General features: G+C 39.7%; 1 protein-coding gene and 1 long non-coding RNA gene across 2 annotated transcripts; one reads left to right on the plus strand and one right to left on the minus strand.

The window, feature by feature from the left end:
• Nucleotides 1-84: 84 nt before the first annotated feature.
• On the minus strand, nucleotides 85-6,827 carry LOC111246487 (uncharacterized). The gene is made up of 3 exons (XM_086983956.1): nucleotides 6,557-6,827; nucleotides 5,906-6,106; nucleotides 85-5,175 (listed from the first exon to the last, which is right to left on the minus strand). The coding sequence occupies exons 1-3, from the start codon at nucleotides 6,794-6,796 to the stop codon at nucleotides 5,011-5,013; spliced, it is 606 nt and encodes a 201-aa protein (XP_086840082.1). The 5' UTR covers nucleotides 6,797-6,827; the 3' UTR covers nucleotides 85-5,010.
• On the plus strand, nucleotides 5,075-6,010 carry LOC147756702 (uncharacterized). The gene is made up of 3 exons (XR_015324014.1): nucleotides 5,075-5,271; nucleotides 5,502-5,631; nucleotides 5,855-6,010. It is a non-coding gene; the product is annotated as an uncharacterized LOC147756702 (long non-coding RNA).
• Nucleotides 6,828-14,840: the final 8,013 nt, after the last annotated feature.

A 14,840-nucleotide genomic window follows, 5' to 3' on the forward strand; every position in this document is an offset into this window, starting at 1 on the left:
CTACCGTGGTTAGCTGTAACTACTAAAAATGGTAAGTGAAATTGTCATCAAGTATCTGAGTAACTGCTGTAATTGTTTTATAATAAGAATGTTGCGTCGTTACACAGATTTTCCAGGTTCAAGGCCCAGTCATGGCAAAACCGTTTTCAACACGTTTTCTGTTACCATATTCATAGCTCATTTCTTGATTTTTGTAAAAGTACTAGAGCAACATCTCTGCATTCAACTATAGTTACTAAACTATATTTATGAACACTTATATTATATTAATAATCAAGTAGATGATATCAGTTAATGTCTTATTATCCACAAAATCTACATTGGAAATAATTACGTGTCTTTTACGGTCATGATATATATAACATTTTAATCGACTAGTTCCGATGTTCATAATCTCTCTGCTTCTTCTAGTAACCGCGTGCAAAGGTCTGACGGTCTGTGTAAGTTCGATCCACAAGTTTAAAGTTACGTCTGCCTCTATTCTTCATGCGCATAGTTGACGTAGGCCTGACATCGCTACGGAACGAGATATTAATTTGTTGATTGACATGCCTGGGGCCATCTTTAGGTACTTGTTTTGAATTGCATCCATTGATCTCGATTCAGTGCGTAGTAACTACGGTACGTAAGTGTATCTCAGTAAATAGTATTTTCTAAACAGTATGCAATCTCAGCGCGTCGTACAAGCCTATAGACACTTGGGCGTTTCTTCTTCGGTTTGTGTGTTTACTTGTAAAATCGTTTTGTTCTTTACATAATATTTGGATGACATCATTTTTTATTACTACCGTAATATTACATGGTGGGTCATGTGTTTAGATAATTAATGCTCTTAGTTCAACTACTATCATATACTGGTTTATTAGCACGGCTGTGGAGACAACCTTAGGTCATCGTAGACTGAGGTGGTTCTTGTACGCTTTTTGTACGTTCTGAGGTCTCCTGACGGCACAATTATTAGAAAAAGAATATCTAGTTATATATTATCGATATATTTAGTTTTCCTCTCACCTTTAGCTGGTGAGAACTATGTTTTGTTTTTGTATAATTTTCTGCTTTTTCTTTTGAGGTAACTTAGCGAGAGTTTCAACATGAATTACCGTGTGTCGTTTGCACATCCATACGTCTAACAGAATATGGTGCTCGAATCTATCTACGCGGAACTCCAAATAATATGTCCAAAAATCAATAGTTATTGTCAATGATCACATCAGTTATATTAAAGCTGGGTTAAATACTTGTAAAAAATTCTGCGTGGACGCTTCGATCGGGAGGCGCGTTGCTTTTCTCCCTGTGGTTAAACGTATTTGCTTTTCTTTTTACTTTAAACCCGTTTTATGCTCATGCCGTATTTGCGTTTGCTGTAACTGGGTGACGTTATCGTGGACGATTTTATATCTGGCACTTAAGTTATCGGCGTGCCACAAGAATATTGCTAATAATTTTAACCAAGTAGAAGCGGTATATAAACAAAAACGATATCGACACTTGTGATACTACTGTGATAGTATCTACGAAGCCCAATGCCAGTTTTGGTAGATTTTTGTCCATAAAAATATGCAAACGAAGTTCAAAAACTAATATCAGGATTATACTAAAGTTACCCGAATGACTGTAGATTTTTTACGAATGTTAAAGGTTTGTACATATATGTTAAATGAAATTTAGCTATACTAAGTTTGTCCATTGAAAATGGTGGATCGTCACTGTCGTACGAATTAATCATCGATTATCTTAATTTGGGCAGACTAGAAGTTTCGTACCTGTCAACTACATGAGAAACTGGGACCAACTGGCAGCATATTTATTACTGGGAATCGAAGTTTTTGGGATTCCTCAAAATACTTTACTTTATATTGATTATTCACAATTCCATTTTAGTTTTTAAAAAACAAAAGAAGACCCAATTCATAGCTTTTGCAGCAAAACCCCACGGTATCAAATACACGCTTGTGCTTTTGTACAGTTTCCATTTAGGCACAAATAGGTAAATAGTGACCGTAGGTAACCTGGCTAAAATAACGGGTATAGTAGAATCAAGAGATGCGGTGAAAATATGGGCTTGTTTAGAATACACTTTCTTTACTGATATATATATATATATATATATAGTAAAACCATCAATAAATATGTTAATGATATTATTTATTGATGGTTGCGTGGTAGTTAAACGGGAAAAGTATTACCTTAGCGTTACTTTCAAGTATAGTGGGTTTCTTATTACGACGCGACCGCGTGAACATACCGTGTGATCGCAACTGTGACTAGTACCTTGAGACACACTAACTTTTTTGGCTATATCCACTGAGAATTACCCAGTCTGGCTAATTAAAACTAATCCTTCAGTTACTCTCATAGGCGTATCAATCAACGACGTTGGTGCCGATATATATAGAAGGTCGTATAGGAAGGGCAGTACTCAGCAGTAGCGGTTACATTTATATATACAAGCGAACGAATGAATCAGTCTAGGACCCATGAAACAGATGTTTTTGCGCCCACCTGAGGACCTGAAAAAACCGGGGTCAAAAGTGTAACATTCTATTTGCACTCTTAAAGCGTACTCTTAAACGGGCTACGCCCGATCATTTCATTCGTGGCATTATAGTAATTAAATGCTGTAGGACAGGGAGCGTTTTTTCGAGCCACTTACAATACATGCGTTTACCGCCTATTTTTCGAAATAATGTAAACAGTGTGAAACGGAGTGCGATAGCTTCAAATGAAGTATCATTGCAAAATTCACGATTTTCGACTGGCATAAAATTTCTACCTGCTACACAATCTATTAACCTGTACGGCATTATAGCACGGAAAGATTATGCGTAAGCACGGCCATGGTAATTCTGATAAGCTACAGCATTCGTACATTATTTAACGTACGGGGATTCTTTTCATTCTTCTGAAACTTATTCAGTGGCCGCCCTACAGAAATCGTAAGCCAGCCATACGTTCACGACAACTTTCGATAAGACGATTAATCCAGCCGGATAGGGTATATAAAAACCTGGGCAGTTCCTTTTCAGAATTTGAATCTATTGCTTTGACCCTGCGTTCGGTCTCCTAGCAACCGACATTTCAGCGTCCGGCATTTCGGATCGGCTGGGCGAAGACATGCTCTTATCGCTAGCTTGGACAGCTATACTGCAACTGGTACGATTAACGATCTGTACTTGTTTTCCTGTGAAAGAAACTGTTACCCTTTCAACTTCCGTGCTGTTCTGCGGAATCGCCAGATAGATAGAGAAAAGCAGCTTTTTGGGAAGTTGCAGTTATCACGACAGCTGAATGGAAGTCAAAAGTATTTGTTAGTCAACCTGGGTCAGTCTCTAATTTGGTCCCTCTAACATTATTATTACTTTGAAAATTGTGATCCGTTTTATATATCAACCTCATTTCTAATGTAAACATGTTGCGTAGAAGTTAATTGGATGTCCCTTTGCAATTGACAGATTGTCACTCGTAGTGTCACCGCAAGGGAGAAAAGTAAATTAAGGTGGATACTAATATATGATACTTTCATTGAAAATTTTGACGGTCACAGGAAACTAGCTTAGTATGACCAAACGATAGTTCATACCGCTACCTCCATATTGGTGACACAAATTCATATTTCAAACTGTCTTTGTACGTCTAACGATAAGCAGAAGTTGGGTAGGCGGATTTATCTTTTGTTCATCGTTCCGTTGCTCCAGAGATCCATTTAGAAAAATAGGATTTTTTGTAGATAAGCTAAATCTAGCATTTTCACAGAAAACATTTTGGCAAGCGAGTCGTAACGGAACTATCTCTGTTGGCCCTGCATTCACCCTAGAGATACGAGCAGATTAATCCTAGAGCAAGAATTACAGAGTTAATCGTCGTCTGGACAAACTGTATTTTGAAAATATTTTCCATTTAATTTTTTAATTATCAGAACAGAGAATACGAGCAGTTCGTCCGTCAGTCAATCGAATTCATATAGTTTGCTATACTTCTAAATGGGATCCCTACGTAAAACGCATGCTAACTGCTAAAATTCTAGCTATTGCTTTAAGGCAAAGGTTTTCATTTTTCTTTGGCCTCATATAAAGCTTATCTTTTACAAACCGTAACATAACTAACCTGGAATATTACCTGTGGGTAATATTTCAGGTTAGGCTACAGCAGCGGTTAATTCCCTCTCAGATAATGGGCACAGGGTGGGCGCTTAGTGATTACTATTCGCTCTTGCGATTAGGTAAAATATTTACGTATTTTTCTGTAACAATAGTCTAAGTAAAAATGTGGCATTACTGTATATACAATGTGTATGGGGTACGTGGGCCATTGAAGTATTTGTGTTATTCTCGTGAGGCAGAGATGACAGGGTGCGACGTACCTGATTTGTAATACATAATAAATGTGTAGTATTAATAACAACACGATGATATCCAGACAACATGGTTAAACTAACGATATTTTTCGGTCGCGTCTGTGAATCAACTACGAAAGGGTTCGCTGGTGCGTTATATTTATAACATGGCTGACGATGAAGTCATTTGGGACGTTTCCATCTCGTTGTCGTAACAGGTATCTTACTGCTTTTGCCTTACGAACAGATAGCAAATAAACAATAGTCTCCAATTAAAGTTCACATGAATTTACGTTGCGCAATCGTTACTTGAGCTCATTTTCTGTCATTGGTATCAATAGGAGAAATATTTAGCATCGAGAATAATAATCCAAACATCTTCACGTCTATCTTCACGAAATCGTCGTTGTCATGCATTTTTAAAGTCTTTAGTTTTTTAAAGTCGGATTACAAAGCCAGGGAAACGTTCTAACCTCTACCTGTTTTTAAAAGATCTACCTAAAGATTCGCCAATAAACCTTGATTGATCGATTCTTCGGAGGCTGGCCACAGACCATCCAGTAGAAACGCCTAATATAATCTGACGGCTTCACTGAGCAGGTGACGCTGGCTGCTGATCGGCCATTCGAATGTCGGCAACGAATTTTCCGGCTTAGAACATCTGCATTGCCTTCTTTCTACTCGTCCTCGGAGGTGACCTTCTGAGCCGTTTGCGCAACAAAGCTGACATACGTTACAGCGGCCCCCATGACGGTCATAAACGCCGATCTGTTGAGGCTGTAGAAGCGGAATGCTGTCATCTGTACGTTTTCCACAGCCATCTGGGTAGCTAGCAGACGCATCTGGCCCGGAAACACAGTATCATCGCGCGAGCGGACACAGTTGTTAGTACCAGGCTTGTCATGCGCTAAAACCGTACGAAAAGGCTCTAGAAAAGGGTATGATAACATTTCTTAGAGACAGAACACTGTTTTGTCTTTGACACTGAAGAGTCTTCAGGATGACACGCACATATCGCTCGCATATACCTTATAAATGGTAGTGATAAATACATGTATTGTTGGCCATAATAGGTACACTGTGTTATTTTGTTTGTTTCGATTCGACAAGTTTCCTATGTGACTTCATCCACTAGTCTAAATGATGTTTTGTTTTGTGACTTTATTAGCCTGACGAATTTTCAGAAAATATAGCCGTTCTATCGCGACCGAATTTAGAGGAGGTCACTCGGCAACGTCTCTTTGATACGCATGGCCCGATTTTTCGTCAGGTCAAACCCTGTAACCTTTCGACATTACGTAAGTATATGGAGAAAAGCGAATTAGAAGGAAGAAGTAGAATAGAAGGTTTATCTTTTGTCTTCTATGTTTTACGAAACCTACGAATCGTATTGAGACACACTAATCGTCGAGCGGTTTATCGAGTAGGTGTCACCTAGCTTACCTACATTAGAGTCTCTGTTCGTTGAAATACTATCGAACGGATGCATCGATCCAAAATATAGGGAATAATTTGTTACAGCTGCCACGCTACGCTGAGTACAAAATCAGTTAACTGCGCTGATGGCCTTACTTGGTGAGCAGCCGCACGACGATGAGCCTGCGGCCGGAATAGCATGTTACGAACAACATGCTCCGAGCGATCTTTGCATTCACAAACTAGCGAGGTTGCTATCGTGACAAGGCCGAGGTTGGTGATGATGTATATGAAGTTAAGCAGGAAATGCATTTTGCTGAGAAGAGAAATTCCCGCACCTCGTCCACCTGAAAATTTCTGAAATGATTCGTAACGTGCAGTGCAACCGTTACTTTATTATAATGTAGTTATTTATGAATAAGAATAACTTATCTAGGCACCGGACGTTCTAGCAGGGCAGTAATACGCGAATACAACCTGCAAGACTTTAGCCCGAGCGACATACGACATCATGTAGTAAAGGGTCTCATATGCTTGGACAGAAACGGGCACGCTTTTGGCAAGTAGGGCATGGTCGTAAGAGAACATTTCAAGATTGTACAGATTTAACGATCGCATGTTAAACGACTAGCTCAGATTTAAATTCATTCAGTGCGCGGATAAAGATGCTTCTTCTCACTAAATGTTCCATTTATACTAGAATTTGTCATCTAGTCTACGATGACTCGACTCGATAATACGCAGTGTCTAGAATGCGATAGGGATGAGTAATACAAGCTCCTTATATAGTCTCTGAATGGAACTTACCTGTATTAGATTGATGGACTCTGAGCAATACCCGGCAACAACGGATCCATGCCAAAAAATAGCCAGCGGCGAGAAAATGTCATCGAGGTATATAACCAAATCACAGAGCTCTGCATGCCTCAGTCGTAGATTACGTAAGACAAATGGGTCGACAAACTCTTGAGACGAACAGCACAAGATGTCTTCGTCAAACTTTCGGAACTTTAGATTTGTTACCTGCGATCCGGCAACGAAATGCATAGTGTTAGCATGACCGCCATACAGAACGAGTATAAAGCAAGTACAAAGCTATGTTGAATAGGGATTCTATAATAAGAAACACTATTTAGAAGCCAGTTCAATTAGAACACAAAACATTTGAGTATGTAGCCTTATATAACGTGAGTATATAACGCTTTGTAACGCATCTTAAAAGTACTTTCAGTTAAACATTTAAAATTTTCCGAAGTTCTGGAAATCATTGATCTTGTGTTAAGGGGCTAGAGGCCTACACCGAAGTCGAGTTGACGTCTGGAATTATGATAAGATAATTTCAGGACGGCCAAACTATTTGATTGCTTTTATACTTCCGCAATTAAACGTAAATGTAAACGTAAGCAATTACGTTTTTACACTGTTCGTGATGGAGCTCCCCACTCGACTAATCCAAATAAGAAAATCAAATCCAATACGCAGAATATGAATATTTAGATAGAAATAAACTGCACCAATTTCATGTATATAGATTAGATTAATTTATTGATTTATTGTTTTCCACGAATATTTTTACGTGATTTTTAGTTGTTTTTTTTTTTGTGTAGATCAGCATGAGTATACGTACGAAGTTTAGACTGACGTAGAGGATGATCATGTTAAGCATTGGTGCCGAAGCTACGAATCTGTTAAGGACTATATCGATAAAGGCAATTAGATAGATGAAAGGCACTGCTGTCGGCGTAATACTGTCTATGCTCATCAACAGCTCAGTCTCCACGTAGGTGCGAAAACTCTCAGGTTCGGTAAAGAAGATCGCCAAATCGACCGCAATACGCATCAAGATATAGCCCCATAACAGCGAAGAAATCAATAACATTAGTCCAGCCAACTGCCGTCCTGACGACTCTATTGGAAAGCAGAAAACAACTTATATACGAAGATCAACAATTAATCCATCAGTTACCTAACCAAGTTCGGTTGGCAGAAATTCTTTCACGCGACACTCAAATTTGTTATCTAATATTGAAGGAACGAAGGCTAGTCTTTCCACACAACTAGAATTTCCTTGCTATCTCGAAATATAAGAAAGTGTTCGACTGTACGAGGCTTCTTGCAGAGTATGAGCGAAATATAAATGGGCAAAAAATTCCTCGTTTTGCTGAACACAAAATATTTTCTGGGTATTTGTTGCTAATAGCTGGATACTAACACTGCCGCAAATGAGCAGCTAACCGACGACTCTATTGTGTAGCTTATAGCCGACATGGAAAAAGGAATTTTTCTTTGACGAACGTTTCGTTTGCCACTCGACGATTATCATGAACCGTTTTCCTAGCGAAGCACTAATTCTTAACAATTACAGATATTCCTTTTTATTCAGCTTAGTTCCATTAGAGCCTTATTGAAAAACTGCGTTAGTAAATAGGCTGCATATGTGTACAGGCGGTATGCTACAGGCAAGCTTGTAATCCCAACTACATCTAGGGGATTTTAAATAATAATGCTTGATGAATAAATACGATTTTTCTTTTCACTTGGAATGGAACCTTCTAAGGCCAGGAACTTGTATGTCTATTACCGTTAGTAATATATGGGTGGCGTAAGTAGCTTAATGGAGCCTATCTGAACTCACGCTCTGTATGGCATTCAGTCATCGAGCAATTACACTACAAGTGAGAGTCAATGCCTGAACGACTTGAATATCTGCGCATCTAAATTTAATTGCGGAATGATCTTATTATTAAGGCTTCTAACCACACTAAATCGTTTTCCCATTAAAATTACACCGAATATATGTAGTTCCGAATTATTATCGATGCTTAGAACTACGGACTCAGATACTAAGGTAACTTGCTATCGTCGGCAACTGTCTTTTCTACTTTTGTCGCTCTGTGTGTGATTGAAGTTTATAGGTGTTGAATCTTTAAAAGACTCCCAGTAGCTAGCTGATGAATTTGAACGAAACTTTTTTCTTCTATAAAGATTGACAGATGCTGTTAAATATGTTGGCCATAAGACGACTTATGATTCAAGGTTACATTGCACATAGTACATTTTTAACGGCTGCGAACTTTCTAAGTGAAGGCGTTTAGGAAGATACAGGGCACTTCCATTGGAACACGACGAATCCCCCGCCATTACTGCATCTGCCGCGCCACAGTTTTTCCTGGACGTTTATTGAGTTCGTTGACAACTATGATCTTGTTCTAATTTGCATTGACATTAAGCTTAGACAAGGTGGACGATTCCGTCTCGGTCTGTGTGTATACGTCGGAGCTCGTTCAGAACAGTCAAATGTGAAGAGCTATCGCTCCTTGGGAGAGAGGTCAATGAAGTAACAGCTCGAAAACGAGCTACGCCCTCTTTGGGTCACAGGCATCTATGTACAGATAGTACAAAAGACAGGCACACGGACTGACAAATGCGCAAGCGCAACCAGTCGGATCGTAGAGAACAGGATCTACTTGTTTTGTATCGCTGGGCATAGTTTACTGAACATCAGCGCTTTCATGTTGATCAGATACTTGTTGTTGTCTCTTACGTTGAAAAAACGCTATGGCCAACACAAAGCTAACGCCATGCTGGCTTGATGTGAGTTCGACAGCTCAAGTGTCTAAACTCATCTGTTCTGCCTTGTTCTCCTTATCTTTTGCGAGGTAGTGACTCTGTTGCTTTCAGCGGGCAGCGTCAGCCGCACTGTCGGTGATATCGAAGTTTGCCGTGGCATCTGCTGGTGAATCAAACAGCGGCCTTTTTGCGTCTGGCTAGTTGATGATCAACCTTGTACTAGGCATCACAGAACAGTGTCGATTATTGTCGCTATCTATGTCATTCTATGAGCAGTAAAACTATTTGAATTTGAAATTCTAAGGTTATCTCTTTTACCGAAAAATAGATTGACTTCAGTCTTTTGCGAGGTTTAATGCAGCGGCTAATCATTCATATATATGCCTTCTTGAAAGGCCGCGGGCGATAAGTTACTTCTTCTACCACAGTCTGTAATGCTCGGTAAGTTTATGCATAGTTTTTTTTTTCTTGATATCACTTTGACTGTGAATTTTTTAGATATTGTACTGTGTAGAACATGGGCTAATAAACGAATCGGTGATGATGATGAAGACGACAAAATCAGTAATTTACATTTTGGTTGACAAATGACAAATTGGTTAAAGTGACGCCGATCACTTCACGGGCACTAGAAGTTTAGTGGGAGTTTCGGTCCTAGAGGAATATCCATGCTGTACAATCGTACTAAAAAATAATATTATATATGGAAAGTAGGTCATAAACAAAATATATATATATACTTTTTTCCAGACCAAATAATATAACTTAAATATTTGAATAAATGCACTTCTATGGCTACACGGGGTGAGTGGCTGGAGAGTGCTCGACTGGACCGCTGCCATCAGAATGAAGCCACATAAACCATAGATGCCGCATGAATACGGCACTTGCTAGTGGGAGCGTTGCGTGTGAATTGTATTAGGTTCGCAGTGTTTGGGTACCATGACGCGACGACGGCTGCAGCATAAATTGTTGATCAGAACCTATGAAGCGATGCCGACCTCGCGATGCATCAAGCAGCGAACCACTACTGGGCACCAATGATCAGCGTACTGCAAGGAAGTTAGAAGTTAAGCGGTTTTTTACTCAGGCAAAGCATGCTGAATCGTTCCGGCGCGAATAAATTACGACCCTTGCTTCCATAAACGGAAAAGCCTTGGTGTTTTCTAAGTGTCATCAGGGTCATTCAAGCGCAGGGAAAACTGTTTAGCGCCCAGTGGCCCGGTATTCTTCGGTCAGAGCGGATTCGGTCAGAGCAAAGAGTCGGATTTAAGCTAGACCACGTGCGTACGTTCGCGGCCGTGACGTGCGCCAGCAAGTGGAAGGTGATCAGTCGCGATCGCTACGTGTATCATTATTACAACACAAGCTTAAGGACAAGGGGAAGATCGGCTATGTGGACCTGTGGTCGTAGACTCGCACCATGCACTTTACCAGGAACACCGGTAATTGTATCACCTGCAAGTTTGTTTTGAAGAAAAAGGACTCTGGGCGCCATGTGCCTGTGAAGATAATTAAAAAATCTATAGTGTACAGCATGAAGTTGGACCTAGAGAATACTGCTTGCGGGGTGCTCCTCATCCCGTCGGATAAGCGTGGTCGAGTTGTAATCAAATAAATATAGTTTAAGTATATGAATGAATACACGTCAATAGGCGCAGATCGACTGGTCCAGCCAGCCAACGATAAAGCTACACCAGCTTGCCTCTGTATAAAAGGAGCCAGCTATGGAACGGACAGCCTTACCTTTATGTGGAAAGTTGTCGTATATTTCGAGAGCAGCGTTAATTTTGTTTCGACGTCGATCAATCACACGCGTAGAAATCGTGGAAACTAAGGCTCGCAAAAAATTTGTGGCCGAGCTGCCAAGCAAGTGTCGGGCAAACAAAAATTTAATAGCGATCAGGCCAATACTTCGAACCAGGAACATTATCGACAAAATAACAATAAGTCTTTTGTATTGAACATACGTTTTGAGCATCTGAGCATTACTGTAAATAGAAGAAAAAAAAGAAGGTAATTTTCTATAACGTTAGCTATCGCAGACATGGAGTTGGGATTTATTTTAACATTGCATTGTATATGGTACTATAAACGACGTCCCTTTTGATAAATCTCATGCTGAACAAAAAAACATTGATCGTTGAGAACTGCATCATTATTACCACATATGCGTATAGACTTGAATCTTTCCTAGAAAAGAGTCACGGCAACTTTGCGCTAGATCACGAAATCGCTTATATAGTCGTACCTTTTCTTAGGATCTATCCGGGACCTGTCGAACGGCCCAACTGAAACAGCTTCACAGTTTCGCAGCGTCGGGCCCAACATGTCTGCAGTGTAACTTGATGAAATGACCATGTTTGCAAAGAATACGAACCACGAAACGAGAACTGCTTCTTAGCGTTTGGGAACTCAGAATTACAGGACCCCTCGCCGCGTGAACGTGTCAGGGCAACAGAACAAACTTGTGCTTTGAGTCCTTTATGAATTTCGCAAGATGTAGCGACAATATTTTAGGGTTGGTCACTGTATCAGCGTGCTAAACGCCACAGGAAAAAGGACTCAAAATTGGAACCACCTCGACAGCGCGTGGTGATAGCCGAATAGAATTTTCCCGTTTGTAAAGTTGATATACGTTTCAATGATATAGCATCGACAGTATCCGAATCATTTGGACTGTCAGACACCCCCTACGCTGTGTCACTTCGGAAATAAGTAGTTTAATTTGTCAATGTCAGCTTACAAGGCGTTAATGAAAGCACTCTATATATTGCATTTGAAATAGGAATCGGTATATAATTCTGTCATCTGTCGACCCGGTCGAACCTATCAGAAAATAGTCCCGTGATCCGCTGGCATCCGTGCCGACCTCAAAACCAAACCTGAGAGTAGAAACTAATATACTTTAGCTTGTCATACACACGTATACAATTATGATATTATAGTATTAGAGAAATCCAAAACCGCTGTGTGGTCTAATTTTTTGCACAAAGCTAAACACTATCAGTAGCAAGAGCTTCGCCAACAGCCAGCCATTTCCCGCCGCGCGTGTAGGATCAATTCGACGATAAATTTATATTCATTTTATGCCCAGTGTTTCAATATTTACACGGTTTAAACGTAACCGCCCGGAGCAGAAGATCTTAGGTCATTTAAATAAATTCTGCTAGAGGAATACCTTTGCCTCTACCCAAAAAGAGAACGCGTTGTCCCTGTGAAAGCGCAGGACGTAGCTCATTTGTCTGCTAAACTTGGAGACACGTAATGATCTAAGTTCGATCGAGACATAGCACATTTAGTTTAGTGCTGGCAACTTATTGTAATGTCTAACTGCTTATGGGTGCACGTTTTATAAGTTTTGGCCGCCACATGTTCGGACATTGCCATATATTTTGCCAATTTTCTCCTATGTTATATATCGTTTCTTCTACAATGTAATTTTTGGTCCAGAGACATTGTTTATGATTAGATATTTTATTTACGTTCAAAATGGCAGTATTTAGTAGTTGGCTTGTCCATGGAGCTTATTTGTACGTAGAAAACATTTTTCAGATCGTGTTTAACCAATACAGTTAAATGCTACATTAAGTGTTGCATCACCACAGCTCATACAATCCTTCCTATGCACAATTCTGATTATCGATCTCACGCTGCGGGACCTTAGATTACGTCAGATGAACGTCAATCGCGTAGCATTCTGTTGCTTTGGTGTCTACTGGATGGCATTATTTCGTCGAACTCAAACAAAAATCAATGACTCCGATCCTTTTTAGAGTATCCTCGAACCCTGAGCTGTTCTAAAAGAAAGAAACAATATTGCAAGGAACGATACTCACAATTTCCCACACTCGGCATATGAAAATACGGAATATTCCCATATTCGGCAGATGAGAGGCGCAAGCATATTGTATCATTCAAGAGGTTTGCCTGCCAGCCAGACGTAAAGTAAGCGTCCCTGAGAACACGTAAAGACATCTAAAGGGAGACAGACTACGTCTACTCCAGGCGACGATTAGGGGTAAGGAGCTTCCCATTGGCATGATGCACAGCTGACATCCCTACGCCTATAGAACCTTACATAGATGATGTTTATAGTAACACATTACACAAGCTGAATATATCGTTTATTGTAAGCTATTTCTTACGAACCTCTTATCTAGGGCATGAAGTATCGAACTCGTCTGGATCTGAGTAGATACTATTGCAGACTATTGTTTTCAATTCAAATCAATTTTACTAGACTAATTTGTGAGAATCGGATCATGTACTGTGCAGTAACCAATTATATGCACAGGTGAAAAGCGTTATTTAAATATATAAATGATAAAATTTTATTGTGCACTACTGTAATCGGCTGCCTCCACAATTGTGCAGATAAACTTGTCTTTCAAGGAATACAAATCAGCTCTGTTTGGAAATTTGAAATATACCTATCGTATCGATTCAGATGCGCCTTTCAAGGAAAGTAAAAGGTCTTACAAGGCCGTGACAACACTACACTTATTTCTAGTCATTGACGCACCTACATGGTTAACTAGGATTTCCACCTCCAACTTAACAATGTATCACTAAGGCTTAAAAGTTACAAAAATTCTCCTTTACAAAAAAGGTCACAGAAGTCCACGGAGTTTTTTTGAAGTTAGAACGACGATGGGAAGGTTCAAAATAAACATCAATGGCCGGCTTGGTAAATTGCCACTGAAGGGGCAGCATCTTCGTTCGCGCTGCTCACCAAAGCTGATGCATCGCTTGATCTTGAAGTTTGGGCAAATTCTAATGAAATAACCCATGCGTCAGAAACACTTTTATGCAAACGAGATTGAGCGTCGCAGGTAACAAACGTTGTTTGGCGGGGAGTGTGAAAATCGTAGTGGAAAAACTAATACCATACACGCAATTGTTATATAGGTATCGATGGACCTGTTGGAAAAAACTGTATACTATATAATGCTTCCCGTTCACGCTTTTGGCTATTAACGGGTGAGGTGAGATGCCACCTTGATTAGGAACTTAGCCGGAGGCACATGCACTGATTCTACGATTCTGCAATTAAGTGACAGTACATGTTGACTAGTGCTATTTTCTTACAAACTTTAATCGAGCTCGGCCTAGTTCTAAGATGCCCTCGTCATGTTTCGACGGTGGCAGTTGAACATTCGAATCGGAGACGTAAGATCAGAGATACGATGTCAGATGTATCCAGAGATAGCTCTCCACAATCCCACTATCTGATAAGAATGCATATGAAGTACATTCGGCTCATCTTCACTATGAGGCAGTGTAAACTTCTTTGAGATTGTCTCGCTGAATACAAATTGTGCCACATACTAAATTCGATGAACTTTAATATTTCCCATACTTTTTTTTTGTTTTAACTAGAGTCACAATCATTAGTGTGAGCATTATAGATGTTTTGCTTTTTGTAGCTAACGAATTGTATTGATTTATTTAATTTATTGAAAAAAATTAGTAATTAAGAAACTACACATAACATAAATTCTAATTTTAGCCAGCTTGA

The sequence above is a fragment of the Varroa destructor genome, unplaced genomic scaffold (assembly GCF_002443255.2).
Source record: "Varroa destructor unplaced genomic scaffold, Vdes_3.0 BEIS01000003.1, whole genome shotgun sequence".
NCBI lineage: Eukaryota > Metazoa > Arthropoda > Arachnida > Mesostigmata > Varroidae > Varroa > Varroa destructor.

Coding starts and splice junctions, on each gene's coding strand:
- LOC111246487 (XM_086983956.1), bottom strand. CDS start 6,796: ATGCATTTCGTTGCCGGATCGCAGGTAACAAATCTAAAGTTCCGAAAG. Junction 6,107..6,556: donor AGTCCATCAATCTAATACAG/GTAAGTTCCATT, acceptor GAATCATTTCAG/AAATTTTCAGGTGGACGAGG. Junction 5,176..5,905: donor GTCGTGCGGCTGCTCACCAA/GTAAGGCCATCA, acceptor TTTCCGGGCCAG/ATGCGTCTGCTAGCTACCCA.